The 26,649-nt window shown below is 45.3% G+C and overlaps 1 protein-coding gene across 2 annotated transcripts in view; it reads left to right on the top strand.

Annotated features, from left to right (window-relative positions):
* Positions 1-26,649, top strand: part of TEX2 (testis expressed 2) — a 107,642-nt gene that overhangs the window by 61,092 nt on the left and 19,901 nt on the right. For both annotated transcript variants that reach the window (XM_079903656.1, XM_079903657.1), the window contains exons 3-7: positions 4,366-4,566; positions 5,542-5,881; positions 7,156-7,403; positions 17,278-17,424; positions 22,141-22,240. In XM_079903656.1, coding sequence (XP_079759782.1) covers positions 4,366-4,566; positions 5,542-5,881; positions 7,156-7,403; positions 17,278-17,424; positions 22,141-22,240 — 1,036 coding nt within the window. The remainder of the gene's footprint in view (positions 1-4,365; positions 4,567-5,541; positions 5,882-7,155; positions 7,404-17,277; positions 17,425-22,140; positions 22,241-26,649) is intronic.

Raw genomic sequence — 26,649 nt, 5'->3', positions numbered from 1 at the left:
GTAACTTAATAGTATAATGCTTGTCTTTTTTTCCCTTCAGCCTTTCTAGTCTGGTGGTGACTGGATGATAACTGTAATGTTGGGAATTTTGTCGAAAATTCCAGAACCATGTTAGTTCTATTGCCTTTTTTATACGTCTCCTATAATCTAACATAGCTGGGAACTAATGAAAAATATTTTATATGGAGATATTATTGCAGAAATGTTTGTCATATCAAATTATGATTGTCATAATTCAAAAGTCATTAAATAAAGGGTGAGCATCTCAGCTAAGATGTTGTGATGGACCCACAAATGTATCACACATATTCTGTATCCTCAAGTAGCCTCTGCTCTAGCCAGGAGGTATACATTCAGAGTGAAATGACTCAAAAGAGCAATCCCAGGTGGGGACCATATGGCCAAATGGCTTATAAAGGACACTGATAGCAAGTTGCTATTTTAATTTCATAGTCGTTCCTTGACCGTTAGAACTTCTTAAACACCAGTCCCTCCTTCCCTCCCTCCATGGATTCTTCTTGGTTTTAGTAGCACTGCATGTAAACTCAACCTGGCCTTGAGCATGGCTCTGAAGCAGCCTAGAAAAATCAGATCTGCTGCAAGTTCTCTATTAATCTAGTTGCCTTTAGAACTTTAAGCCTAGTAAACCTGTTATATGTAAGAAAGTATTTTCTGCAACCAAATTGGATAAAAAGAGAACTGTGGATTATATGTCAGGAGATGTTTAGTGAAAAATGTTTGTGTTTAAAAAGACAAATAAATACATTTATAGAAAACTCTACCCAACAACAGCAGAATGCATATTTTTTTTAGTGTACGTGGAACATTCCCCAGATAGACGATATTCTGGGCCATAAAACAAGTTGAAAAGAACTGAAATTATACAAAGCAAGTTCTCTGACTATAATGGAAGTAAACTAGAAAACAATAACCGAAAGATGTCTGGAAAATTCGCAAATATTTGGAAATTAAACATACTTCTGATTAGCCATGGGTCCAAAGATAGTCACAAGGGAAAGTAGAAAATATTTTCAATTAAATAAAATTGAAAATACAGCAAATCAAAAATTGCAGCTGATGCAGTGCTTAGAGATAAATTAATAGCAATAAATGATTATATTAGAAAAGAAGAAATGTTACCAATATCAGGACTGAAAGAGAGGACATCACTACAGACTCTACAGACATTAAAAGAATAATAGGGAAATATTACAAACAACATTATGCCCAGAAGCTGGATAACTTAGATGAAACAGACAAATTTCCTAATAAGATAAACTATCAAAGCCCACTCAAGAAGAAATAGATAACCTGAATAGTCCAATAGTAACTAAAGAAATTGAATTCATAGTTTAAAACCTTTCTACAAAGAAAACTCCGGACCCACATGGCTTCCATGGCAAATTTACCAAACCTTTAAGGAAGAAATATTAATTCTACACAAACTCCTCCAGAAAATAGAAGGAACACTTCCCAGCTCATTTTATGAGGCTAGATAATAATACCAAAAGATACTGCAAAAGACTATAGACCAACTTCCTTCATGCACTTGGACAAATGAACAAAGCACTAGCAAACCAAATTCAGCAGTGTATGTAGAGGATAATAATAGTGTTGTGCTGGTAAACTGGCTCTCCGGTTGGTGGGGGGAGCCCTCTTTGTACTGATTTCCATGGTGTAAATCTCCCACCATGGCCAGTTGCAAGTTACCAACGTAAGGTCACTGAATGTGGAGTTGGGAAAAGATGTGTAGAATCAGCTCTCATGAGCTGGTATAGTCCAGCTTCAGCACGTCATGACCCATGCATAATCTTCCCAAGAATGCGAACTGTTCAACATTCAAAAATCAGTGAACGTACTTCACCATAATAACAGACTAAAGAAAAAGACAGAAAACTGTGAACCAAAAATCATGCTTAGTTCTATACTTAGCAAAATAAGCCCACCCAAACTGATGCTCCAGCAGCTCAGTCCACTTCAGGCCTCACTGTGCTCTGTATCGCTTGTCCCCTGTTTTGCTTCATTGCTTTGATCATTGCTGTTTCTTTACAAACACCTAGATTACACTCTCTTCCCATGGCCACTGCTTACTCATCCAGCATTTTTTAATAGATGCAATGACTCATTGGGAGGAGGGTGAGATATTCCTAGCTCATGCAAAAGATCTACTGAGGTGTATAAATCCATATAATTGGCTCATAAATTTCACACACACACACACACACACATACCCCCAATGATAAAGAAGCATGTTTGTCCGTTTTTATTTCCAATAACACACTCAGGATATTCTTTGTGAGGACTTTTTTTAAATAGTTACTCTAGTAGGGTCATAGGATGGTGAAATGAAGACCAGTTCTTCTCTACTGTTTTGGGAGTACCCTTGGGTCAAGAATGTTGTTGTTGTTTTTAAACGTCTTTATTGGAGTATAATTGCTTTACAATGTTGCATTAGTTTCTGCTATATAACAAAGTGTATCAGCTATATGTATACATATTCCCTCCCTCTTGCATCTCCCTCCCACCCTCCCTATCCCATCCCTCTAGGTGGCCGCAGAGCACCGAGCTGATCTCCCTGGGCTATGCAGCTGCTTCCCACTAGCTACCTGTTTTACATTTGATAGTGTATATATGTCCATGCCACTCTCTCACTTCATCCCAGCTTATCCTTCCCCCTCCCCATGACCTCAGGTCCATCCTCTACGTCTGCGTCTTTATTCCTGTCCTGCCCCTAGGTTCATCAGAACCTTTTTTTTTTTTTTTTAGATTCCATATATGTGTGTTAGCATACGGTATTTGTTTTTCTCTTTCTGACTTACTTCACTCTGTATGACAGACTCAAGGTCCATCCACCACACTACAGATAACTCAATTTCGTTTCTTTTTATGGTTGAGTAATATTCCATTGTATATATGTGCCACATCTTTATCCATTCATCTGTTGATGGACACTTAGGTTACTTCCATGTCCTGGCTATTGTTAATAGTGCTGCAGTGAACTTTGTGGTACATGTCTCTTTTTGAATTATGGTTTTCTCAGGATATATGCCCAGTAGTGGGATTGCTGGGTCATATGGTAGTTCTATTTTTAGTTTTTTAAGGAACCTCCATGTTCAACATCAGTAATCATTAGAGAAACGCAAATCAAAACTACAGTGAGGTATCACCTCACACCGGTCTGAATGGCTGTCATCAAAAAAATCTACAAACAATGAATGCTGGAGAGGGTGTGGAGAAAATGCTGTTCTTTTTTAAATCTTTGTATCAACTCCTGACACACTGCTTGGCACATAGAAAGATTCACTGCATGTTTGGATGAATGGATGAATGAATAAAAGAGAATTTTGAGCATCCCTCACTTGCCGAGGCTGTTAATTCAAGATTTTAGTGTGAGACTCAAATACTCACCGTGGAAATGGCTATTCCTTGAGAAGAATGACAATCCCAACTCTACTGTAGTGATCTTCAGCATTTCTCTACTCATTTCAAAGACATAAAGTGAGGGGTGTGGGAACACAGTAATTAAAATTCCCTAGAGAACTTCTTTTAAAGAGATCTGGACCACCCATATCATTTGAAAAAGTACTGTGGGGCTGGCAGAGTGTTAAATGATGAATACTGATTACAGCTATGAGACTAGCTTTAGCACTGTTTTGTTGTGTGTAAGGGTTTTGTGTGTTGTTCATACCTTCAGCATGTTTGCTCTCTGTACTCATACGTTGATTCTTAAACATATTAATGGGTGGGGGGGAACCTGGAACACGACTTTATTCATTTAAGTTACTACATATCTTTGAATTTTGACATACCATTGATCATATCTGTGATTTATTTAATGCCTAAGTCTCGATCATCTGCTTCACTATGTGATTTCACTGAGATAGAAATGGGGAGTGGTATGGTAACATGAGTTAATATGGTCTGTGAAATTTTAAAGATTGTTTGCAGGTGGGCTGTGTCTGCTTAATTAAGAAGGCCAGACTGGGTGGGATTACTTGTCCCCAGAGGAGGTCAGGCCGAGACAACTTCTTCTGTTTACATGAACTAAACTTTTGAGTTTCCTGATTTGCCTTTCAGCTTTAAAGAAAAGAAAGAAAAGCTTTAATTATTTAGGAAAATGGACATTGTCATTCTCCCCCTAAATCCAGGTTTTTAGTTAACAAAAACATACCAAATCACTCCTCAGCACAATTATCCTTCAAGCTCAGAGACTTGTCTCAGCAACCTCTTGTCATCAGTAAGTTAATACTTGCATCGTAGTCAAGTTTGGTTTCAGTGCCCTGAATACCAGAGTGGTCATCATTTTCATACTGAATCAGGTGTCTGTTTATTCTGATTTTACTAAAGGAAGTTTTTCTCCATCAGGGATGGATGAATGAGATTTACAACTATGATCCAGAAACGTACCATGCGACTTTGACGCATTCAGTTTTTGTTCGACTTGAGGGTGGGACCGTAAGGCTTTCAAAGCCCAATAAAAATATATCCAGGAGGGCAAGCTACAATGAAACAAAGCCAGAGGTGACCTACGTCAGCCAGAAAATCTACGACCTGTCCGACAGCAAGGTGAGCCCAACTAATTTGGAAGCTTAGATGAATGAAAAGCATTTGGAATCTTGGACGCTTTACTGTAATTTTTCCCCTTAAAAGGTTGTGTGTTTAAAGTATGAGTGTAATTTAGAGCAGTGCCTCTCAAACATTAATGTGCATATGAATCACCTGAGCATCTTTCAAAGTACAGAATCTGATTCAGCAACTATGAGTAGGGCCTGAGAGTCTGCATTTTTATGAGCTCCCAGGTGATATCCATGCTGCTGGTCCACAGACCACACTCTGAGAAGCAAAGGCTTCATACACTCTTCTGACTTTGAGAGTTAACTTTTTTGGTCAAACAAAAGCCACGTGTGGTGGTGCTAGGCTAATAACTAACGCAAGCTCTGTAAATGTGAAAATTATGGAAAATTACGCAAAATAACCACATTTTGATAAAGTATACTTCTGCTTTTGAGAAATGTAAATTATTTGTTATTCCAAAAAGCTATAGGTTCTCTTTTCTTATAAATCTTGTGAGTGATCTTTGAGTTTCTCCAAAATGGCAGAATTATTTAAAATAGTTTTTTGACGAATTTATTCTTAACTTGTGGTTGATAAACTTGAGCTTCCCATCAGGATCTAATTTGATAAATTCTTCTTTTTCCCCCCAGCTTAGGTTTGGCCCAGGGTCATTAAACTCAGTTGATATCCAAACTTAGTTGATGATAATCCATTAACTGATTATTCTGCTACTGTTACCTGAAAATCGTAGATATTTGTAACTCGTGCGAAATTCTTGAATATCTACTTTCTGGAATTATTTTGAAAGATAAGTCATTTCTAAAAATTCTAGTTTCTAAAGTCACGTTATGGACAGGTGGTAATTCTTTCACGTTCATCATTTTAGTCAAAAATACTATGAAGTTTGCATTTGTGCTCTGCACAGTAGTAATGCACAACGTAGCCAATTCTTAATTTAGAGTGTAAATCCTTTCCCTTTCTCTGTAGATTTATCTTGTGCCTAAAAGTTTGGCTCGAAAGCGAATCTGGAATAAAAAGTACCCCATTTGTATCGAGCTTGGTCGACAAGATGACTTTATGTCTAAGGCCCAGACTGATAAAGAGACTTCTGAAGAAAAGCCACCAGCTGAGAGGGAGTTGGGAGGCGAGGACCCTAAGAAGCCAACCCACCCTCAGGAGGGAACACGATCTGGCCAGCGAGATCAGATACTCTATCTCTTTGGGAGAACTGGCCGAGAAAAAGAGGAGTGGTTTAGGAGATTTATTCTGGCATCTAAGCTGAAGTCGGAAACCAGGAAGCCACCTGGTGTCTCTGGAAGTAAACCAGGTAATGACATGTGTGTTAAATGCTTATGTATTTTTAAAGGGCCCGTGGGAGAATCAAGAGAGAGTCCCGGGTAGGAAGAGAGGAAGACCACCCTGAACTGATGACTGTCTGCCACCTAAGGTGTATTCATGGGTTATTTGCCTTCTAGGCTGCTCACTGCAGTACTTTGTACTGAATCATTTAACCAGTGATGGAACCATCTGCAGATGTATTTTTTTCGCCTTTGCTGGTTCCTTAAAGATTATATCAATATTTATGTTTATGTACTGTGGCTCCTCTGAGAGAAGCAGCAGAAGGAAAACCCTAGTTATAATAAGAAGGCCAGTGAGAAGGCAGCTTATGCTCTCAAGCTCCTGGCCTTCAACATGGCCTCCACGCCTGAGATTGCCATCGAAGCACAGAATCCTTGGCCTCCTGACTCACTGCATTTGCCATCGATTACCCCGCCCCTCTGCTCATTTCCTATCCCTCTGTCCCATGTACTTTGCTTGGAACAGCACTGAATCTCTCACCGTCCTCCAGACATGCTGTGCCCTGTCATTGCTTTTTGCATATGCTGTTCCCTCTACCTGGAATGCTCTTCCCCCACCTAGGCCGGGAAAATGCCAATTGTTTCTTCAAGGGGCAGTCCAGAGGTCACTACCTGTGAAGGTCACTGCTGGAGGAAGCGCCTCTCGGCTCTTGGGCAGAGGGACTCACCCTGTCCCTTCTGCCCTGAAAGTCCTTTAGTCATGCTTCAGTACAGTGCTTATTACAGAAAATTGTGATTTATTTGCCTAGGTGCCCGAGTTCAAGGGCAGGGACTGTGTATGTCTTATTATTCTTTTTAATGTGGAGTTGGCCCAGAGAAAGTGCTCGATGAAAACTGTGTTGAATGAATGAATGAAAGATGTTTGTCCATCCACAGCTTATGGCAATTCCAGTTAGCTTTCTGCCCACTTTCTGTGTGCCCCTTGGGCTGTGTCAGTCCTTCATCTGACCCCAAGAGAGCACCAGAAGAAAAGAAAAAGGTGCCTACCAGATATGTATCATGGCTCCCATTCCTCTGAATTGTCTTGAAGAAGAATAAGAACTGTTCTAAAAAGTTATCTATCATTACAATGGAAGGTGTCTTTCAGGGTGGGAAATAACCTTATAAATATGTATATTTTAGATAGTCATTTATAGCATTTTAGCTGCTTTTCAGCTGTACCCAGTGGAGTTTGCTCTGTGTTCCATTTCCTTTGCCGTCGTTTTCCTCATCTGCATTAACAGCCATCACTTCTTTGCTCCAGGGGTTTTGCCCTCACACAGCAGACACAACAGTCCCTCGGGCCACCTGACCCACAGCCGCAGCAGCAGCAAAGGCAGCGTGGAGGAGATCATGCCCCAGCCGAAGCAGAAGGAGCTAGCGGGCAGTGTACGGCAGAAGATGCTTCTGGACTACGGTGTGTACATGGCCAGGTGTGTCCCCCAGGAAAACCGAAGCCCCCAAAGGAGCCCAGTGCAGAGTGCGGAGAGCAGCCCCACAGCTGGGAAGAAGGTAAAGCTGGCTGCCTGGGGGTAGCTTTTTTGCTCTTAGATTCGTTTCCTCATACATAAGCCCTTTGAGCGCCTCTTTTGTACCAGGCCCTGTTCTAGGCATTGGGGACACAGTGCTGAACCAGACAGATGAGAGCTGTGCTCTTAGGGAGCTTGGACTCTAGTCAGGGAGATAGCAAGCAGCAAACAGCAAACATCAGGTGCCAATACGCATGAAAATAAAGACAAATAAGGGAGGGTGGAAAGTGGCCAGAACTGCTGTTTTAGATTGGGGTCGAGGACAGCCTCTTTGAGGACGTGACATTTGGGCAGAGACCTGACCAAAGTGAGAAAGTGAGCCCTGGCGATCTGTGTGAGAGGAGCATTCCAGGTGCAGGGACCAGAAAGTACAAAGGCCCTGAAGCAGGCCTGTGGTTGGAGTATTCAAGGAACTGTGGTGAGGTCAGCGTAGGTGACAGTGAGCAAGGGACAGAGGCAGGGCCTCGTCAGATCAATTCCTCGTCCGATCAGGTCATGGGAGGCCCTGGGAGGGTTTTGAGCAGGGGCTAATGTTGATCTGACTTGAGTTTAAAAAGTCATGTGGCTCTCCATGGAGACTGGAGAAGGGGCAGTAGGAGGAAGGGGCGGTGGGAGGTGATCGTGGCAGCAGAGCATGGGGCTAGGCTGAGGTGGTCATAGCAGGTGGTGAGAAGTGGCGGCCTTGGGGATACTGTTGGAGGGGAGCTGGCTGGATTTGCAGATGAGTTCCATGTGGGATGGGGAGAACCAAAGGAGGCAGAGATTACCCCTAGCTTTTGACCTGAGCAACTGGGCCATCAGTAGGGAAATTCACAGAATCATTAGCAATAGAGGTCTAATTCCTTAATAACCGTTGTATACTCAAATTCTCAGACTCCTCAGCTCTGTCCAGGGCTTTTGAAGGTTTACCATATGCATTATTTGCAAAATGTAACAAGCTGGACATTGACTCAAGATCATTTGTGATAAGATGACTCATATAAGCTGCCATATGTCAGACTCTGTCAGACACTGTAATAGAATTACTCTGATCCCTTGAACGGTCTTGCAAACCAGGTGGTATTCTCTCCATATTATAGATGGAGAAACCAAACTTCACAGAAGTTAAGTAGCTTAATGTCACAGTTGCTAAGTGATGGAGTGCACAAAACCTGATCTGAGACTCCGAGGCCCTTTGGCTGCCAGGACTGCCGTCTTGGTGGGTCATTCTCAGACTGTGCTTGCCCTGAGGCCTCCAGCCACTACGCCCCCTCAGGTTCTGAGGCACAGCCTCCCGCCGGTGGAGCACGAAGCCTGTTTCTTCCATGTTCAGTTACTAAAGTGTTTAACCTCTTATAGTGACTGTATTTCTGTTAACGGGAAGCATTTGGTACCATCCTCTTTGTGCTTTCAGGCTTTAGTCATTCTGTTGACCCTCTTCAGTGTGGAAGAGGCCCCAGAACCTTCACCCAGCCTACTTTGTCAGGGCCAAAAAAGACCATATGCCTTTGCTGGCCTCTGACCCACCGCCTCCCCCTCTGACCTAAGTTACCAGCTAGAGTGGGAAGCAGACTTCCCTCTAAGCTAGAGCTGGGTAATAGAAAACTGCTCTGGAAATGTCCTGTTTACCAACAGTGAGTCCCACTCGCCCTAATTCCCTTTCTGACTGGGCTGTCAGCTGTCTGGATTCTCATTAGACTCAGGAAAATCAGGAGGAGAATTGTGTGATGTAAGAAAAGGATCTAATAAATAAATGCTTGCTTTTTAAAAAAGAGTTCTGTAAATTAAAAAAACAAAAGTTTTAGAACATCGCTTCCTCAGTATGTGTTACATGTGCCTGTTGTATCGTGTAATCACTGGGGTCTGTGGAAGCCGCAGGAGGGCCTGGGAGGTCCTGCTGGCACAGAGCCTGACCCCTCAACCTTGCGCTGCTGTCGCTGGGGTGGGGTGGGGGTGTCTCTGGTACAAACCTTTTTTCCAGGTACTTAGCACTTAACCCCTTTAAACACCAGAACCTTCTTTTCATCTTCTAAGTTAAGTCTGATTAAAGTCTTTAAAAACCACATTGCACTTCCTGTCCCCCTTAGGCAGAGCAGGCAGGGATGATTTAATCTTTTTCGTGGTGATTTAAAGACTCAATACCACACATGGAAATTCAGGCCTGTTGTCCTGCAGGGCTATCGAGGTCAGGCCTTTCACCCCCGTCTGAACCATCCCAGACCACAGACTCTGCAGCATTTTCTGTCACTTGTCTGTTGGCTGGTGTTAGTGTGTGTCCTTCTAGTTGCCTTTCCTTGAGTGCTTATCCTCATCTCCCACCCCTACCCCTAATCTAATGGTTCTAATCTGCATGGGCTAGGCAACCAGAGAGCCAGAATTGTGTGAACACAGGCAACTGTCTTTGAAAGGGGGCTTTTGGAGCAAGTGCGTGAGCTTTAGCGCTGGGCTGCCACGTCCACTTGGCCTGCCTGAAGCATGTGTGGGCCGCGTCCTGGCTCTCAGGAGTGGTCTGGTAGTAGAGACAGTCGTGAATAAGGTATAGGTGTATGTTTTAGTTATCTATTGCTGTGTAACAAATAGCCCCAAATGGGGTGGCTTAAAACAATAACAGTGATTTATTTTGGTCACAGATTTGTAATTTGACTGGGCCTAGCAGTGAAACCTTCTCTCTGCTCCATGCAGTGTCAGCTGGGGAGGCTGGACGGGGGGCTGGAGGACCTGCTTCCGAGATGGCACTTGCATGGCTGGCAAGTAGTTGCTGGGTGGTGGCTGGGAGCTCGGCTAGGGCTGGGGGTTGTGGGCCTCGGTTCTTCCCCATGTGGCCTGGGCTTCCTTCAGTGTGGTGACTGGGTTTCAAGCACAAGCGTCCCTAGAGAAAAGAGCCAGGTGGGCTTTTTATGACCTAATCTCAGAAGTAAAGTAATGTCACTTCCTTCCTGCTCCATTAGTCAAAGTAGTCAAAAAGCCCTCCCAGCTTCAAGGAGAGGGGCATAGATTCCACCTCTGCTGAGCTGAGGGAGTAGCAAATTCTTAGAAGAGCATCTGGGATGGGAAGTATCATTGCACCATTTTTGAGAAATAAGGTCTGCTACAGTATTTATTCCTATGCTCTTTTTATTACTTTTCATGCTTTCCTTTTCAGTGGAGATAGTTCTTTACTAGTTTTATTTCTCTTTAATTCTGTAATTCGAGCAAATGAGGACCTTCCCCCACCCCCTCTTTAATTTTCTTTTCTTTTCTGTGCCTGTGAAGCATTAACATGGTTCCAAAAACCGAAACTGTACAAAGACATATTCAGAAAAGTGCCGTCTCCCCCGCCCTTTTCCTTCTATTCATCCATGCCATCCCCCCACCCCCACCCCAGTAGTGAACCGGTCTCATTAGTCTCTGGCTCATCCTCTCTGGGTTCATTTCCCCTCCTGTCTTACTCAAAGGATGGCACGCCATGGATACTCTTTTGCACGCTTTTTTCACTTACCAGCACATTCTGGAAATCACTCCACATCGGTTCTTAGATATCTCCCCTTCCTCTTGTTTTTCAGCAACTGCAAAGACTGACTCCATTGTGTGAATGTTCCATAGTATATTCATTCTCTTATATGGGCGTATGGGTGGTTTGTAATATTTTGCAATTACAAACAGTGCTGCAATGAACAACCTTGTATATGTGTATTTTTGTGTTGTTGGGGGTATAGCTTCAAGGTGATACCTTACGAGAATGTCAGAATGTAAACTCACGTGTAGTTTTGTTAGATATTGCCAAATGCCTCTGCGTAAGGGTTGCACCAGTGTTCATTCCCACTGGTAATAAGAATGCCTGTTTCCCCACAATTTTGCCAAATGTGAACCTTTTGGACGTGGTCATTAGTGCTCATCCTTCCTGCCAAAGACGGCCAGGTTGTTTCTTTGGGTTCATATTGCCTCTGCTGTCATGAGTCCAAGAGGAACTGAAAGGGCTCAGAGACACAAAGGAACCTTTGACACCTCTTCAAGTTACACTGTCACTTCATCAGTGTCGGCACCACCCAGACGCTTACCCAGGGTAGCATGCCCCCTCCTCTTCTATGCAAGGAGCTTGGAACACAGCACCAGCCTTTGCCCCACCCTGCTGCTGCTTCTTACAGGCCATGTTCAAAGCATCTCTCACCCTGAGGGCTCCAGGTCTATCGGCGCCTTCCACACACTCAGCCTCCTTTCTCACACATGGCCCAGTGCTAAGCTGGGTCAGGAGGTGAGTAGGGCCACTGGTGGTCAGGAGCCAAACCAATGCTGAAAACAGCCAGTGATAATTAGTAGATGTAGACTAGGTTTGTATTAAACAATGCTAGAACACTTTTGGTAGTTATTCTTACCCATAATAATTAAAAACAAGTTCGGGGGATTCTGAAATCACTTTGGAGCTCAACATTTGAATTATAAAATACTGCTCTTTTGGAGGAAGGGCCTGGTTCTCCAGATGTTTAGTGATTAGTGATCAGTCGCTGAGCCCTGACTTGCCCTTGTGACTCCGCTTTATCTCACAAACACAGACCGTACCAGCCTCTGAAGTCTCCAAACCCCTGTGATCTTGGCGCCATTTTCTCTCTTCTCAGGCAGCTTCACCTCTAGAATAGTGAGACCATGAGGCTGGCTGAGGAGACCCAGACCTTGATCATCTTGTTGGTTTGAGGAGAAGATATAAACAGCAATTAAGAAAATGAAGAAACTCTTTTAAGAAATGTCTAAAGGTGGGATAGTATTACCCCTAGTGTTGGTACCTCAGGAAGGGAGACCCCACGGGCAGCCTGTGGATTTACTCAAAGGTGTGAGGCCAGGGAGGCTACTAGTTCTTTATGCCCTGAAGCGGCCTGCCTGGGAGGGAGGGCCATTGGTGAGGCAGCACTGTGCTTGTTCACCAAGTGTGAGGCTCTGGTGTTCAGATCACATCAGGCACTGCCACGCTCCTTTTCAATGGAAGGTTTTCAGAAATACTTAAAGGTCATGTAGGCTGCCCCAGGTTTGGAGAGTCCTGCCTTCATTATTGCTAGTTCCGCTAATTATCTTGTTACCTACAAACTGGATCATAAGATACTACATCCTGTTTGGTGTTATCAGGAGATAAGAACTCAACAAAGCAAACAGGAATCAAACAGAAACCAGGAAATCTTAATTGGCAGAATGGTTTCCCAAGGCTTCCCCTTTCCAAGCTCAGAGTCAGCTTTTTAAACATTTAAAAGTAGAATTGCAAAGTGTTTATCATACAATAAGTAAAAAATATAAAGCCATATATCCAATTTAAAAATAAATTTTAGGAAGGTTACAGACAAGAGTGCCAAGACAGTTCAGTGGGGGAAAGAATAGTCTTTTCAACAAATAGTGCTGGGGCAGCTGGACATCCACATGCAAAAGAATGAGGTCAGACCCCTCCCTCACACCGTATACAAAAATTAACTCAAAATGAATCATGGACCTTAAGGCAAGAGCTAAAACTATGAAACTCTTCAAATAAAATATAGGAGTAAATCTCTGTGAATTGGGGCTAGGTGTAAAGACTTCTAAGATAAGATAGCAAAAATACACACAACCAAAGAAAAAATAGGTAAATTGGACTTCATCAAAATTACAAACTTTTGTGTGCAAACAGTACTATCAAGAATGTGAAAAGACAACCCACAGAGTTTGCAAATCATATGTCTAAGGGTTTTGTACCCAGAATATATAAAGGACTCCTGTAATTCAATAATAAAAGGTAAATAACCCAATTAAGAAATGGGCAAAGGATCTGGATAGATATTTCTGCAAAGAAGATATACAACTGGCCAGTAAGTGTATGAGAAGATATTCAGTCATTAGCCATCAGGGAAATGCAAATCAAAACCATAATGCAATGCCACGTCCAAACCACTAGGATGGCTAGAATAAAAAAGACAGACAATAACAATGATTCATGAGGATGTGGAGAAACCGGAACCCTTGTAACAGTGGGAATGTAAAATGATGCAGCTGCTGTGGAAAGCAGTTGGTGGTTCCTCAGAATGTTAAACATAGAGGTTTATGATCCAGCAGTTCCACTCCTATGTGTATATCCAAGAGAAATGAATGAAAATTTAGGTCCACACAAAAACTTGTACACAACTGTTCATAGCAGTGTTATTCACAATAGCAGGAAGTGGAAAACAACTCAAATATCCCTCAGTTGAAGAATGGACAAAGTGTGGTATATACACATAATAGAATATTATTCCATAATAAAAAGGAATGATGTACTGATACATGCTACAGCATGGATGACCTTGAAAACATTATGCTTTGTGCAAGAAGTCAGCCACAAAGGAACACATATTGTGTGATTCCATTTATGTGAAATGTCCAGAATAGGCAGAGTCACTGCGACAGATATGTGGTTAGTTGCCTTGGGCTGGTGGGGATGGAGCTGGGAGGAATGGGGAATGACCACTCGTGGATACAGGGTTTCTTTGGGGGTGACGAAGATATTCTAAAATTGATTGTGGTGATGCCCTCACACTCTGAACATACCAATACCACTGATGATGCTTTTTAAATGGGTGAATTGTATGGTATGTGAATTATATCTCAATAAATCTGTTTTTTAAAAAGGATACAAAACCATGTTAGTTATGCTTATTTTTTAAAGTTATGTATTCTTAAACAACAAATATATATATATATACACACATTGAAAACAGACTGAAATATAGTTAAAATATTTTAAATAAGTATATCTGGATAATGGGATTATGGGTGTTTTCTCTAGTAAATATGCTTGTTTTTGTAATCGGGGAAACAGCTAACCGGGAGGGTCTTCCACTGTGCCCTCTCCTGGGCCAGGCAGCCCTTTGTGAAGCCCTCATGACATCAGATAGTGTGCGACCAGACCTTAGCAGCAAAGCCACCAAGCTGCCTTTGCCCTTAAAAAGCTGGGCTGATCGCCTGGCTATTTGTAATAGGAAAAGTTACACCACAAAAAGTAAATCTGTACTATTTTCTTTTTACAGGTTGGTTTTTAATAAAATATCTCCCAAGAGCTACTCAGACAGTTACAATAGTCTTGCTTTAGCTTCGGGCCATTGAACTCTCTAAACTTCATTTTGGAAGCCATTTTTAGAAACGTACCCTTGCTAAATGTACATCTTTAATTGAAATGGTAAAGTGAATCTGCTTCTCACATTCCTTCCTGCAGCCAAACAGCAGCATTAGGAAATGTGTACACATTTATTGTTGACGGTCTTAAATTTGTATGACTCCCATTGGAAATGAGTTCTTCCTAGCAGCCTGTTGAATCCAGATTTTGTTCATAAAGCTGCTTTGATGCATTGTCAGTGTTCTGCTGCTCATGGATTTTTCTTTGTTCCCAATGAGTCTGTGGAGAGAAGCCTGCATTAGAAAAAGGAACAGTTGAAAAGAAAAAACAACCTCCTTGTCAGTTATTTCAGAAATTTGTTTCCACATCATATGCCTTTGGCTTGGACAAAAGTTGTGAAATAGCCTTTGTTTCATGCTATTTTGTGTTGTTAAACCTGTTTCCTGTGAATAACTAGGGTTGTAAGGAAAGGTTAGTAAAGAGTCAACTCTCCCACATGAGAAGGGAAAAAGTAACCTCTTCTCTTGTGCAGCCTACAGATCTGAGTGAGACATGCACCGCCCTGCGTGGGCAGCCTCTTGGCACTGCCCGGATCCCTGGGGGAGGAGGGTATTGTCCCTGGGTGAGTGTTTACTCAGAAGTCTGCATAGATAATCTGATGTGACTCAAAGACGGTAACCTCAGAAAAGCTAGACCAGATCCCCTTGGGGTGGGGTGCAGATGTTCAGGCAGAGAGAAAAGCGATTCCAAAAACCGCGTACAGCCTGAGGCATGACTAAGTGCTCGCTGGGCACAGGCTTCCACTCGACCATCCAGAACCTGGTGGTAGAGATGCCTCGGTTAATATCAGAAGCCTTTACAGCACCAGAAGAGCACAGAGAGGGGACCCTACAGCCATTCACACAAGGCAGCTAGAGCCATGTCTTCTGAAATGCAGGGACCAACATGTATTATTTTTTAAAACAGAGTTTAACTTTTTTTTTTAATGAGACTCGCCGACATTTATAAGGGATAACTTTGAAAATACCCCAATTTGAAGGACTCCTAGAACATAGGGTATCCCTACTTATATGCAGTAACATTAGACTGAGAAATGCAGGTGAACCCCCAGGCCCCCAAAGCGAGAGACGGCACAAGCCCTGATGAGAGTGGAGGACAGGTGGGTGCTGGGCAGCCCTCCAGGCCCTGCACAAGCTCAGTGACCAGTTCAACTGAGTCAGACCCTAAGGAGTCCAGGCTTCAGAAAAATCACACATAGGTCCCTGCCATAGACCTTTAGGACACTCACAGGTCATCACATCTCTAAGTGTCAAATCCACAAGCACCAGGCCACCCGTGTACTCTGCCCCCGGCTTAGGACACAGCTGTGCGGGGGCGTGGTCACGGCTGCGCAAGACAGACATCACCCGTGTGAGCCCACGCTGGAGCACAGAGACGTGAGGCGTCTGGTGTAGGTGATGGCTGCAGGCAGCCGTGAGGGCAGGGCAGATGCATTTGTACAAACCGTAGAGGGAAGAGAAAGGGTGAGCAATCCACAGATTCCTGCATTTCTAGTTCTTTTAGTCTTTGCTTTCCAAGGCGAATTGTTTCTATAAGGCTATCACCTAATTAGAGACCTCAGAACAAGGCTATGTCTGTCACGCCCGGGCCTGGTCACGCCCCCTTCCTCCCACCGGACACGGCAGGTGGGAGACAGGGAGGAGGCTGTGAGTCAGGCTGTGCTGATGAATCAGGGGCCTCGGGCAGGGTGCTGAACAGTTCCGAGTCTGTTTGCTCCTGCCTGAAATAGAAGTAAAAGTTCTGTCTTTCCTGGGTATTGTGAGATGTAAATGAGGGAACCTGAGAAGGAATCTTATCATAGGGCCTGGCATGGGGTCAGTGGACACCACCAAGCATTGCCTGCACTACCACACCGTCCGTGGGTGTCACGGCTGCTTCTCCCTTCTGCTTCACCCCGACCCTGGCCCTCTCCAGGCAAGAATCCATGGTCTAATTCTTAGCCTTGGAAATTGGAGGCTAACAGGGTTTTCTCTTTTCCCACCTTGCACGCTGGCCACAACAGATGTTTTAGGTGGATTGTATCAAATGGAGCTGAAGCCCAGGGTGTTTCACGGGGCTGAGATGGATGAGAACAGCTGTAGGAGTTTCACAGAATTCCTCTCTCTAATCCAGGGCTGTGGGTCTCAACCTCACCTGTTCATTACATCAGTAAGAGAGTTTCTAAAAATCCTCATACCCACTTAAATCAGTATCGCTGGATACAAGACCCAGACACCAGTATTTCTAAGCACTTTCTGCCCCTCGCCCAGGAGAATCATGACCTCCCAAGAGTCAGGCTGAATGTGAGAGTCCTGGGCATTGAGAAACTCTGGGGCTGCCTGGTGAGACCAGCTCGACGGTTACATGTCCTGGGAGCCTTAGCTGGAAGAAAGAGAGGCAGACGTTTGATCAGATGTGTCATTGACTTAGAATGTTGGTACCAAGCTAATTTGGGGGGAGGGGAGGGGTAGGGTAATACGGCTGAGCTAATTGTATGAAATATTAGCTGGTTCACAAGAAGACTGGTAGAAGAAGCAAATAGACAAAGAGGAGTTTTTATCTGTGATGGTGGCTTTTGTTTCTCTTTTTCTATTCACTGATACAACGTGGGACTTGATATTTATAGGGAAGAAATACGACTCACGTGGCCGGTCCCCCTTCTCTAGAGGGAGGGACCTTCAGTGACTTTATAAAAATAAGCCACTGGCTTGCTCTCCAGTTGCTTTCTAGTTAATTCTGGTCCTTTTTCTTTTACCAGTTGCCAGAGGTTCCACCCTCTGAGGAGGAAGAACAGGAAGCCTGGGTGAATGCCTTGCTTGGAAGAATGTTTTGGGACTTCTTAGGAGAGAAGTACTGGTCTGATCTGGTGTCTAAGAAAATCCAAATGAAACTCAGCAAAATAAAGGTATTGTTTTCCACCCAAGAGGCTTCCGATTCATCACGTCTTAATTTCTAGAAGTTTTGTACATTATATCCTAAGTGAAAAATCATTTGGTTTAAAACGTATAACAAATGAGAGTAGTAAGTTCTTATCAAATAACACATCTGGGGTGTGACCTTGACCACATGACTAACTGCCTCTGGGGATGTAGTGAATGTTCCTGTTTATTTTTTCCCCTTCTGTTGCCCTCATTGTTATTCACTCTGGGTGAGAATCCAGAATTTGGTTTGGGAAAATGGGAGCTGTTGCAGCTGGTTGGTTATATAGAATCGTGTTATCTTTAAGTTAGTAATGAACTTAAATTGTATGGCCGACAGCCCCCCCAGCCTCACAATCTTGGCCACACAGCATGTGCTCTGAGGAAAATGCCAGACTACTTAAGACCTCTTTCCCAACTCGCTCTCCAAGCTGGGAAAGCTACCATTGCACTCTAAATGTGTCTGCATTTGACCTTTACTTCTGGCCAGATGGTATTTTATTTTGGGCGCTCTCTTTGCTGAAGAAACAGTCCCGGTGCTGATGTAGGCCCACTTGGAAGTGAGTTTAAACTTGCGTAAGTAGTCTTCACAGTTGCCACTAAGTGACTCACTTAGTACCACCTTTGCCAGCTAAGAGACCTTATTTAGGCTACTTAGAAGTAAGTTTTTGATCCATTGAAGACCCAACCAAGGAAGAGTCACTTGGGTCCCCAGATCTTCACGGAGAGCTCACACAGTCAGCAGCTTAAGTCAGTGGATCTTTTGGGTCATAGATACCTTTGAGAAGCAGAAACATATGGACCCTTTCCCTAGAAAAATGCCCTGTGACACAAAATTTTGCCCATGATTTCAGAGAGTTCAAGGACTCCAGGTTAGGAGACGATACAATTATGTTGGAAGAAAATGTGGGCGTGGAGGAGCTTCGATTTGATTCCTGTCGTGCCTTTGGGTCATGAACAGAGCCTTTCCTGGCACAGTCAGGCCGCTGTCACCCCTTCCCCAGGCCCTGATGAAGAGGCGGGGCCTCCTCAGCTGGAGGGGCAGGTGTCGGGAGGGCTCTGTTGACAAGGATCAGCGTGTTTGTGTTCTTCAGGCGAGTGCGGGTCGAGCGCTCTGCAGCGGGAGCAGGAAGCAGTGTTTGGAGAGGAGAGGCCAGCAGCCACCCTGGAGCTCGCTCAACCTCCTTCTCTTTTTGGGAAATGACGGAGGGCTCGAGCTCCCGGGTTGAGGCGCACGGGCAGGGCTGGTGCTGCTGTCTTCCCAGAGCTGTCATGGGTGCTTCCCTGAGCAGGAGGGCTCTGGGTCCTGGCGACAAAACAGGGCGTGCCTGAGCTGCAGAGGGACACCGCTCTCGCTGCTACACACGTTCCAGTACTGACTCTCGGAGCCGGTGTCGGAGGGCTTCTCTCTGGCGCTGGGAGTCCTTGGGGCCAACCTCCACCCCGGATTGAGAACCGTGGGCTCCCTCAACCCAGAGGAGGTTGACGAAGGTCTTTCCTTTTCATCTTCTCCCTTCGCTGACCCTGTGGGCTTCTGCAGGGTACAGAGATAAACTCTCGTCTGTGTTTTGAGGTCAGAAGTGCTAGGGGGTTATGGTGGGGAAAGTGGTCCCCATCCAGCAGCGCCAGCAGTTCAGAGGCGGGGGCTGTACTCCCCCCACTGGCAGCCTCAGCGCCTCCCACCCTCCACCCCGACCTGAGCTGCTGTCCTGGGAGGTGCCCTGAAGACCAGAGGGGACCCTGGTGATGGAATAAACGGGAGGGCAGTGGGAGATTACCCCCATTCTGAACCTGCCATCACCCCTGCCAAGAGAACATGTACTATCACCACATATCCAGGTATCCCTGGGAAGGGCTGTTCCTTAAATACAGTAGAAATATAGTAGTGAGTATTGGTTAATGGCCAGTCAAGAAACAGAATGGCTGGAGGAGGCTGAGCTGCCCCTGTGACAAAGGTCCCCCCCGTCTCCTGGTCTCCTTGAGGGCCTGACATATGAAGGGCACTTTGCTGGCTGCAGTGATTGTCACCGTCACCCGTGATAAATACCTCACACTGTGGAAGAGCAGCCCCGTGTGTGTATCTGGTGCCCGGTGATGGGTTTAAAATAAGCTGAGTTTCTGCCTCCACAGCAAGTACACCCTGGGCCTTGGCCGGCTGCTCCGGCACCACCTTGGAGCCCTCAGTAGTTATGGCCTCTGCCCATGTCAGCAAATGCTGCTCTTATTGCAACGGCTTCTAACTCAACCCCCACCAACCTGGAGAACGCCCAGTCCCCAGCTGGGTTTACCCAGGAGGGTAAAGAACACACAGTGGGTTCCCGTCTCACTGTGGTGCCCTTAGGGTGGGAAGAAGAGAGTCTCTGGTTGAAAAGAGCAGGAGGGGGAGTGACCTTTCCTTGCCTCCCCGCCACCCGACAGGGCAGGAAGGAAGCAGCTCTAGGGCCTGGTCCTGAGTTTTGATTCACATCAGAAATCTGAGCAAGGAGGGAGTGAGGGAGTTGGTTAGAAATGTTGCAGAGTCTTGGAGTTGGGTGCTCAGGTGAATCAGTAGGAAACGCCCTGCTGACCTCCCCTCCCCACCCTGCTTCCTGGTGATTAGTGCCCATCCCACCCCTGCCAAGTGTTTCTCATCCCCGCTTCCTTCAGTTCCCTCCTCCATCTCAGGCCCTGCCTCTGCCCTCTCGGGGACTCCAGGGAGCAAGATGGGGTGGGGAGGGAGGCTGGACGGGGCGCCAGGAGGGGCCCCATGTTCTCTGCATGCACTTCCCTGGCTCAGTGTCCACTCCTGTTCCCATAGAAACCTGGCGTGCCTCAGAAGCACTGGGCATTAGGATGACAACAATAGACAAAAAGGACGGGGGCAAGGGTGCAAGATTTTGGCTACATTTTTGGCCAAGTATCATTCTGTAGGCTGATTGGGAGGCCAACCACCACATAACATTAATGCTTTGGAAAAAGGTTTTCCAAATAAAGCAACCACCAATTCAAAAGGCACATTTGAATACTGTCTCTAGTCACATTTTGTCCATCTCAGACATCATATCCTCTTTAAATTAACACCTCCATTCCCCACAGAAAATCAGAGACGAAATTCCCTGACTGGTGAATCCTAAAAGTGTCTAAGTTTCTCTGCAGAGAGACAGCTGAAGAGGTCCAGCCAAAATAGGCACTAAATTCATGTCTGGCTATAGATGCTTCTCATTTTATGGGAAATGTTCAGCATATGTTCAATTTTTTTTAACTCTTACATTCTAAATTTTACAAAATTATTCTAATGTTCAACTGGAGCAGTCCTTATGAGAATAAGAAAATTCTGGGGGAAAAGAAAAGAGAGGGACTTGCCAGATTTAAAAATGTATTTTAAAGCTACAGTAACAAAACCACTTTGATACCAGTAGGAAACAGTGCTCAGTACAGATTCCAGTGCAATGGGAATCCCATAATGAAAGGTGGCTTTGCAGGTCAGTAGGGAAAGATTTGGTTGTTTAAAAAAAAATAGGTTAAGACACCTGACTAGCCACTGGGAAAAAAAATTAAGGTGGATTCCTAGTTTACATCTTACATTAAAATTAGGACTGGACTAAAGATTGTTTTTAATGTATATACATAAATCCAGGTCAAGGAAACATAGGTCAATTAATTCTCTGCTCTTGAGGTGAAGTAGGAATTTCTAAGCATGATACCAGCACTCTTACGTTAGTTCACTTAGAGTAAATTCCTACTGACAGCTGTGTTAGTTGGGGTCCCAGCGGAAAACATATGGCACATTCAGTGCAGCAAGCTGGGGAAGGATTTCTGAAGGTGTGGGCCGTTGTAGAGAAACCGAAAGGCACAGTGCAGCACCCCAGGGCTGGAGCGGTGGGGAGCGGTTAACCCAGACTCGGGCAGGGTGTCTAGGTGGAGGGGGCAGCCTGTCTGACAGGAGCTGTGGTCTTCATTAGAGGGAGGGGACAAATGCCTGACAGTTCTCCTCTCCGTGTACCCCCCCGCCCCCCGCCCACTGGTGTGTTCCACTTGCCAAGCCCGACCAGAAGCCAGAGGAGAGGGCAAGAGTCCATCGATGCGGTTCCCGCAGACCAGCCTCTTGGGATGTAGTGAGGAACTCGATCCCAGAGGGGCAAAGGGAAAGTATCCAGCACAGGGTCAAGGGATGTGATTTTTTTTTCCCAAGGATTTTAATACATGTTGTGAGTTGGCCTACAGGAAATGTTGTAGTGATTTCCTAACTCCTCACTAGTAGTCTAAAAGAGGCCAATTTTCCCAGCCTTCAGCCAACTCTGGGCATTATTAACCTGACCAGCATGGCTCGTTCCTTCTCCACAGTCTGGTCTCTGGCCACACGCCACCCTCAGGGAAGCCTTCGCTGACCTCCTTATCCAAGACGGTTCAGCCTCCCTCTGCCCCGTTACCCACCTTATCTTCTCTGTAGCACCGGTCACGCTCTGCAGTTATAGGTTATTTGTCTGCTTATCTGTCTGTTCCTGCCTTTTCATCATAAGCCCCACGAGAGCAAGGACCTTGCCTCTCTCGTCCGCGGCTCTGTCTGTAGTACGCTGCCTAGTATATGGTGTATGCTCAATAAATTTTGGTTGAATAAATGTGTCCCCAAAACCTTGACCATTGTTCCCTTTGAGAGTATGTTGACTTCTAGCATTTACCAGGTTCCTAACGAGTCTCCTTGGTTGTTTCCTTCTGTCCTCCAGCTCCCCTACTTCATGAATGAGCTAACTCTGACGGAGCTCGACATGGGAGTAGCTGTGCCAAAAATCCTTCAGGCCTTCAAGCCTTATGTTGATCACCAAGGTAACTCTTAACTGACTCCAGAAAGGAGTGGAGCATTTATATGAGCGTTAGAGTGCTGCCGTCACTGCAGATTGAATACCAAGGCTTTGTGTTTGGAGGGAGTTGGGGGCATTGTAACCATATTTGATGTTGCGTGTCTTCTGTTCTTACCGGTCACAGCCTGAAACCGGTGGGGAGTAGATCAGGACTCCCGCTCCAAGCCCTTCTGGTCTTCTGGATCCTTACAGGTCCTCCTCCACATGCCAGTTAATGGGGGCCCGGCCCCGCATGGTCACAGCCCTTGCCACGGTGAGAGGCAGTGGCTGCATTTCAGGCCCACTTACCCCTCGTGGCTTCTCGTCTGCATGTGCCCCTCCCTGGATTTTTACTGGGAGCTGCCCCTCCTCATAAGTAGTGACATCTTTGCCTTGCCTTAACCTCTAGGATGCAGATTCTTTGAGCTTCATGTTTTATTCTTTCTGTTCCTTTCCACTCCAAGTAGGCACTCAGTAAGTGTTTGAAAAATGAAGACTTATATTGTTGGGCAGTATTTTGAGAGTAAAGGCTCTCTGCTGGAGGGAAGTTCTCTGATTTGGTTTTTAAGACATGTTACAGACACATTATTTATGCCTACCTGTGTATGTGTGCATGTGAGAAGGTGATTAAAATGTGTGGAGAGTTTGAATACAGTTATGATGTAAAGATTTATGTGTATTTTGTGGCACCTTGACAGAAAATTTAGTACCCAGGAGTCTGGTGAAAAGAAGAATGAATTAGGTAGGCAAGAACACTCCATGAGCAGAAAGGGAAAAACCTCCCTGTCATGGAAGTATTCAACTTTTTTTCTAGAATATCCCTCTCCAAGTGAGCCTCTTTCCACTTAAACTGGATTTACATTCTTCCTCAAAGGCTCAGGAACAAAGTAAGGGAGAAAATAATTACAACTTTTCAAGAGAGTGATATTTGTTTTGAAGTAAATATTTTGTAAGATTGATAGACTATAGCATCTACTTTTGTCTCTGTATGGCTGTATCAGGTGGCTCTTGAACATATTTAGTGAAATCAAGTTCTGTGTTGTATACATTTGATGTAAATACAGAGTTTTTTTTGTTTTAACACTACAACTAGCAGCTCTAACAAATCTCTCTAGCACTATTTCAGCTAACAGTGAAGTCCATATTTCCAGGTCTTTAGCATCCCATCGATTTCAGAGAAAGATAGACCAGAGAATTATTTGCAAACCCAGAAGTCCACCTAATAGCACGTCGAAATCACCTGTGACCACTCAATTGTGTCTACACTTTGATGAATCTGAGTGCTCCTAGGTTTAGTGAATTTCTGGTTCACTAAGAGTAAAACTAGAAAAAATTCTTTGCAAATGGTCTAGCTAGAGTTCTTTCAACCACATGTGAAATTTAAACAGCTGCATTATCTATGTGTAAGGTGCAGAGCTAGGATCTTCGCGCCGACGGCATTCCAGGGCTGCCTGGCTCCCTCTGGCTCTGGGGGCTCTAGGTTGCCCTTTGCTCTTTGCCTCTTTAGGAACTGACTTGTAACGAGCTGGTAAATGATCAGGTAACATAAGCCTCCTGAGAGTCAGGCTTAAAGAAGGTAAATAATACGTGTGCATGCTTTATTTTCTAATGCATTAGCAGTCTCTTATCTCAGAACTGTCCTTTGTTGAACTAGCAGAAATTTCCAATGCGAGGGGAGCAGGGCCATAGCTGGGCTTTGCGGCATCTGAGAAGCGTCCCTGTGGCTGTGAACTCTGCAGCCTCCCAGGGCAGCTTTGTAAGGCTTTGAGTGAAATTCACTAAATGCCTAAGTCTCAAGTCTCTTTCCCGTTCCTCTGGAGCCAGAGCTGCATCAAGACGTTTTATTATATAGATCAAAGCTTTTGCCAGTTTTTAATCCATTTGAGGCTTACTTAACTCCTTTCAGGGCAAGTTCTAGAGATCTGCCTGCTTTATGTAACAAGGGAAGAAATGTTACTAAAGAAAGGAATGATAAAGCCTGTGGATTTTAAAAGTTTGATCAAATTAGGTTTTTCCAAGTCTGCCAAGGCTACATGTGATGGTATAACAGAAATGAACATGAAGGGACAATGCATCTTGGATTCCATTGCTCTAAGAGAAACCTTTCCTTTGGGGGGAATGAAAATCAGGAGTGACGTGTTAAAACTGACTCTGGAAAGCAGAGTTCACCTTTCAGGGAACTGCCCCCTAGGGTGAAGGGGGCTTTGACTGCTCTCAGGAGGGGGCGCCTCCCAGGGGATCCCCCTACACACCCCACACCCTTATTTTTGGTAATATTTCCTAACTTGTGCTTGTTTGTTGAAGGCACATGGCTTGGGAGGGGTATTTGGGCCAGAGCTGCTGGATCGCTCCAGCCTCAGGAAGCTCTTCTTGAGGCAGCCCAGAGCGGCAGTTCTGAGCTCCAGCTCTGGGGCCGCACCGCCGGGCTCACAGCTCCTTGTCCTTGGGCAAGTTGTTAACCTCGTCACTAACTCACTCCTCTCTCGGGGGAGAGACTGATGGCACCCACTTGGTGTCTTAAGTGAGTTAATACATGAAAGGCACTCGGAAAGCATCAGGTGCCAAACAAGCTCTAAGTGTTACTGTTGTTATTTTCACCAACATCATCGCTGCCTTCACTGCTGCCACTCTTGGAGAGTTTAGAATGTGAGTGGCTGAGGTGTTCAGTTGGCCCATCCTACAGCTTGAGGCTGGCAGGTCCTCCCAGAACAGATGAAGGGAAAAGGCCATTCCTGCTTCCAGACACACAGCCAGGTTCTAGTGCAGTGGATAAGGGGAAAGGACCACCGTTCCCAGGACCGGAACCGTGGCCGGAAGGTGGAGAGGATCTGAACCTCGGAAACTGGCTGTGCACCTCCTGTCTCTGACCCCTGCCCGCTCCACACACACCTCACCGTGGGGTGGGGGGTGGTCTCCTTCCTTCCCTACAGAGCAGGGCCTCCCCCCCACTCCTCATCCCCACCCCAGGCTGCTGTCCCCGGGGCCTGTCCTCGGGGGGCCTCCAGGCCAAGCCCTTTCCAGTTGTTTTATTAACTCTGTTAGGGTAATGTTTGCTCCTTCGTTCATTCAACAAATACTCATTGTGGGGAAAACCCGAATATTTAGAAAAGGGAAAAGGGAAACATTACCCATCGTTCCACCATTCAGAGATAGCCAGGATGACCATTCTGCTACATTTGGTACATTCTTGGTACATTCTCTCCTAATCTTTTTTCTTATGGATAAAAATTAATTAAAAATGTATAGCTCCTTTTTCAAACCCTTAAAGTATTGGGCAGATTGACTGTTTAGACTTGGGAAGGCAATCAGAGGTTCTCTAGCAGGACCCTGCTGTGTTTAGATGCATAAGCCAAAGCCCAGACAGGGCGTGATGTGCCAGAGATCACTCAGCAGCCTCGCTTTTCCGTGCTGCTCCGCAGCTTCTAGGCCAGAGCCAGAGGCTTGCCGCGCGTACCAGCTCCGGGCCAGGCCACCCGCGTTTGGGCCCTGCTCCTTCATTATCCAGCAGCAAGGCCTTGGGGAGGTTCTAAGCACTCAACACCTTGAGCTTCTCGTCCATAGAGTGAGGACGGCAGTAGCCTCTCCCCTGTTGCTTGTGGAGGAGATTAAACGCTTCATGTCAGCACTCAGAGAGCACACGTGACACGCGGGAAGCCATCGGTCTTCGTTACTGCTGCTGCTGCTGCAAAGCTTGATGAGTAGAGTCTTCCCGAAGGGGTTTGGTGGGGACCCTCGTCTGTCAGCCAGGTTCTTCTCTTCCATGCCTGGGACTAGTGACCTCAGAGCAGTGCCTGCAGGGGTGTCAGCAGTGTCAGAATGAGCCAAGGCTGTGGACTGTGACCCCTCAGGTTCAGATTAATTAATTTAGTCTTCAGGGCTTTTGCTACGCGGAGTTTGTCTGCAAATGGTCATTGAGCGTCCACGTGGACAGAGTGCCGCGTGGCACCGTTTTTGCCCTGTTTCAAGATACCCGATTAACAACCCGAATTTCCACCAAAGGGCTTGGATTCTGTGGAAAGATGACCATGTCCCACAGGAAGAGGAAGCTGGTCTGTCTTCAGAGATGCCTGTAGTTGTGTCTGGCAGGTCCATCATCTACATTTGTCTTCCAGACCTTGATCTGTGGTGCCTGGTGCCTTTGTTCAGTGCTGGACTGAAGCTACTCTGCCAGCGGAGTATTGCAGAAAAGTGGAACCAGGGCAGTCTGTGAGCTGTCTGTTCGTCTGGCTACACCCTCATCAAGAGGGCAGCTGCCTGAGGTCGATCACGGTGACAGGGCCAGACTGTGGGGCTCAGCACTGAGAAGAATGGCACATATACTCTCTGACCAGATCTGTGTTGCACAAGGAAAATATACCTTTTGTGGGAAAGGGAAAAAAAATACTCATTTGTGGA

Source organism: Stenella coeruleoalba (assembly GCF_951394435.1).
Source record: "Stenella coeruleoalba genome assembly, chromosome: 19".
Classification (NCBI taxonomy): Eukaryota; Metazoa; Chordata; class Mammalia; order Artiodactyla; family Delphinidae; genus Stenella; species Stenella coeruleoalba.
This window is presented reverse-complemented; position numbering and strand designations above follow the sequence as displayed.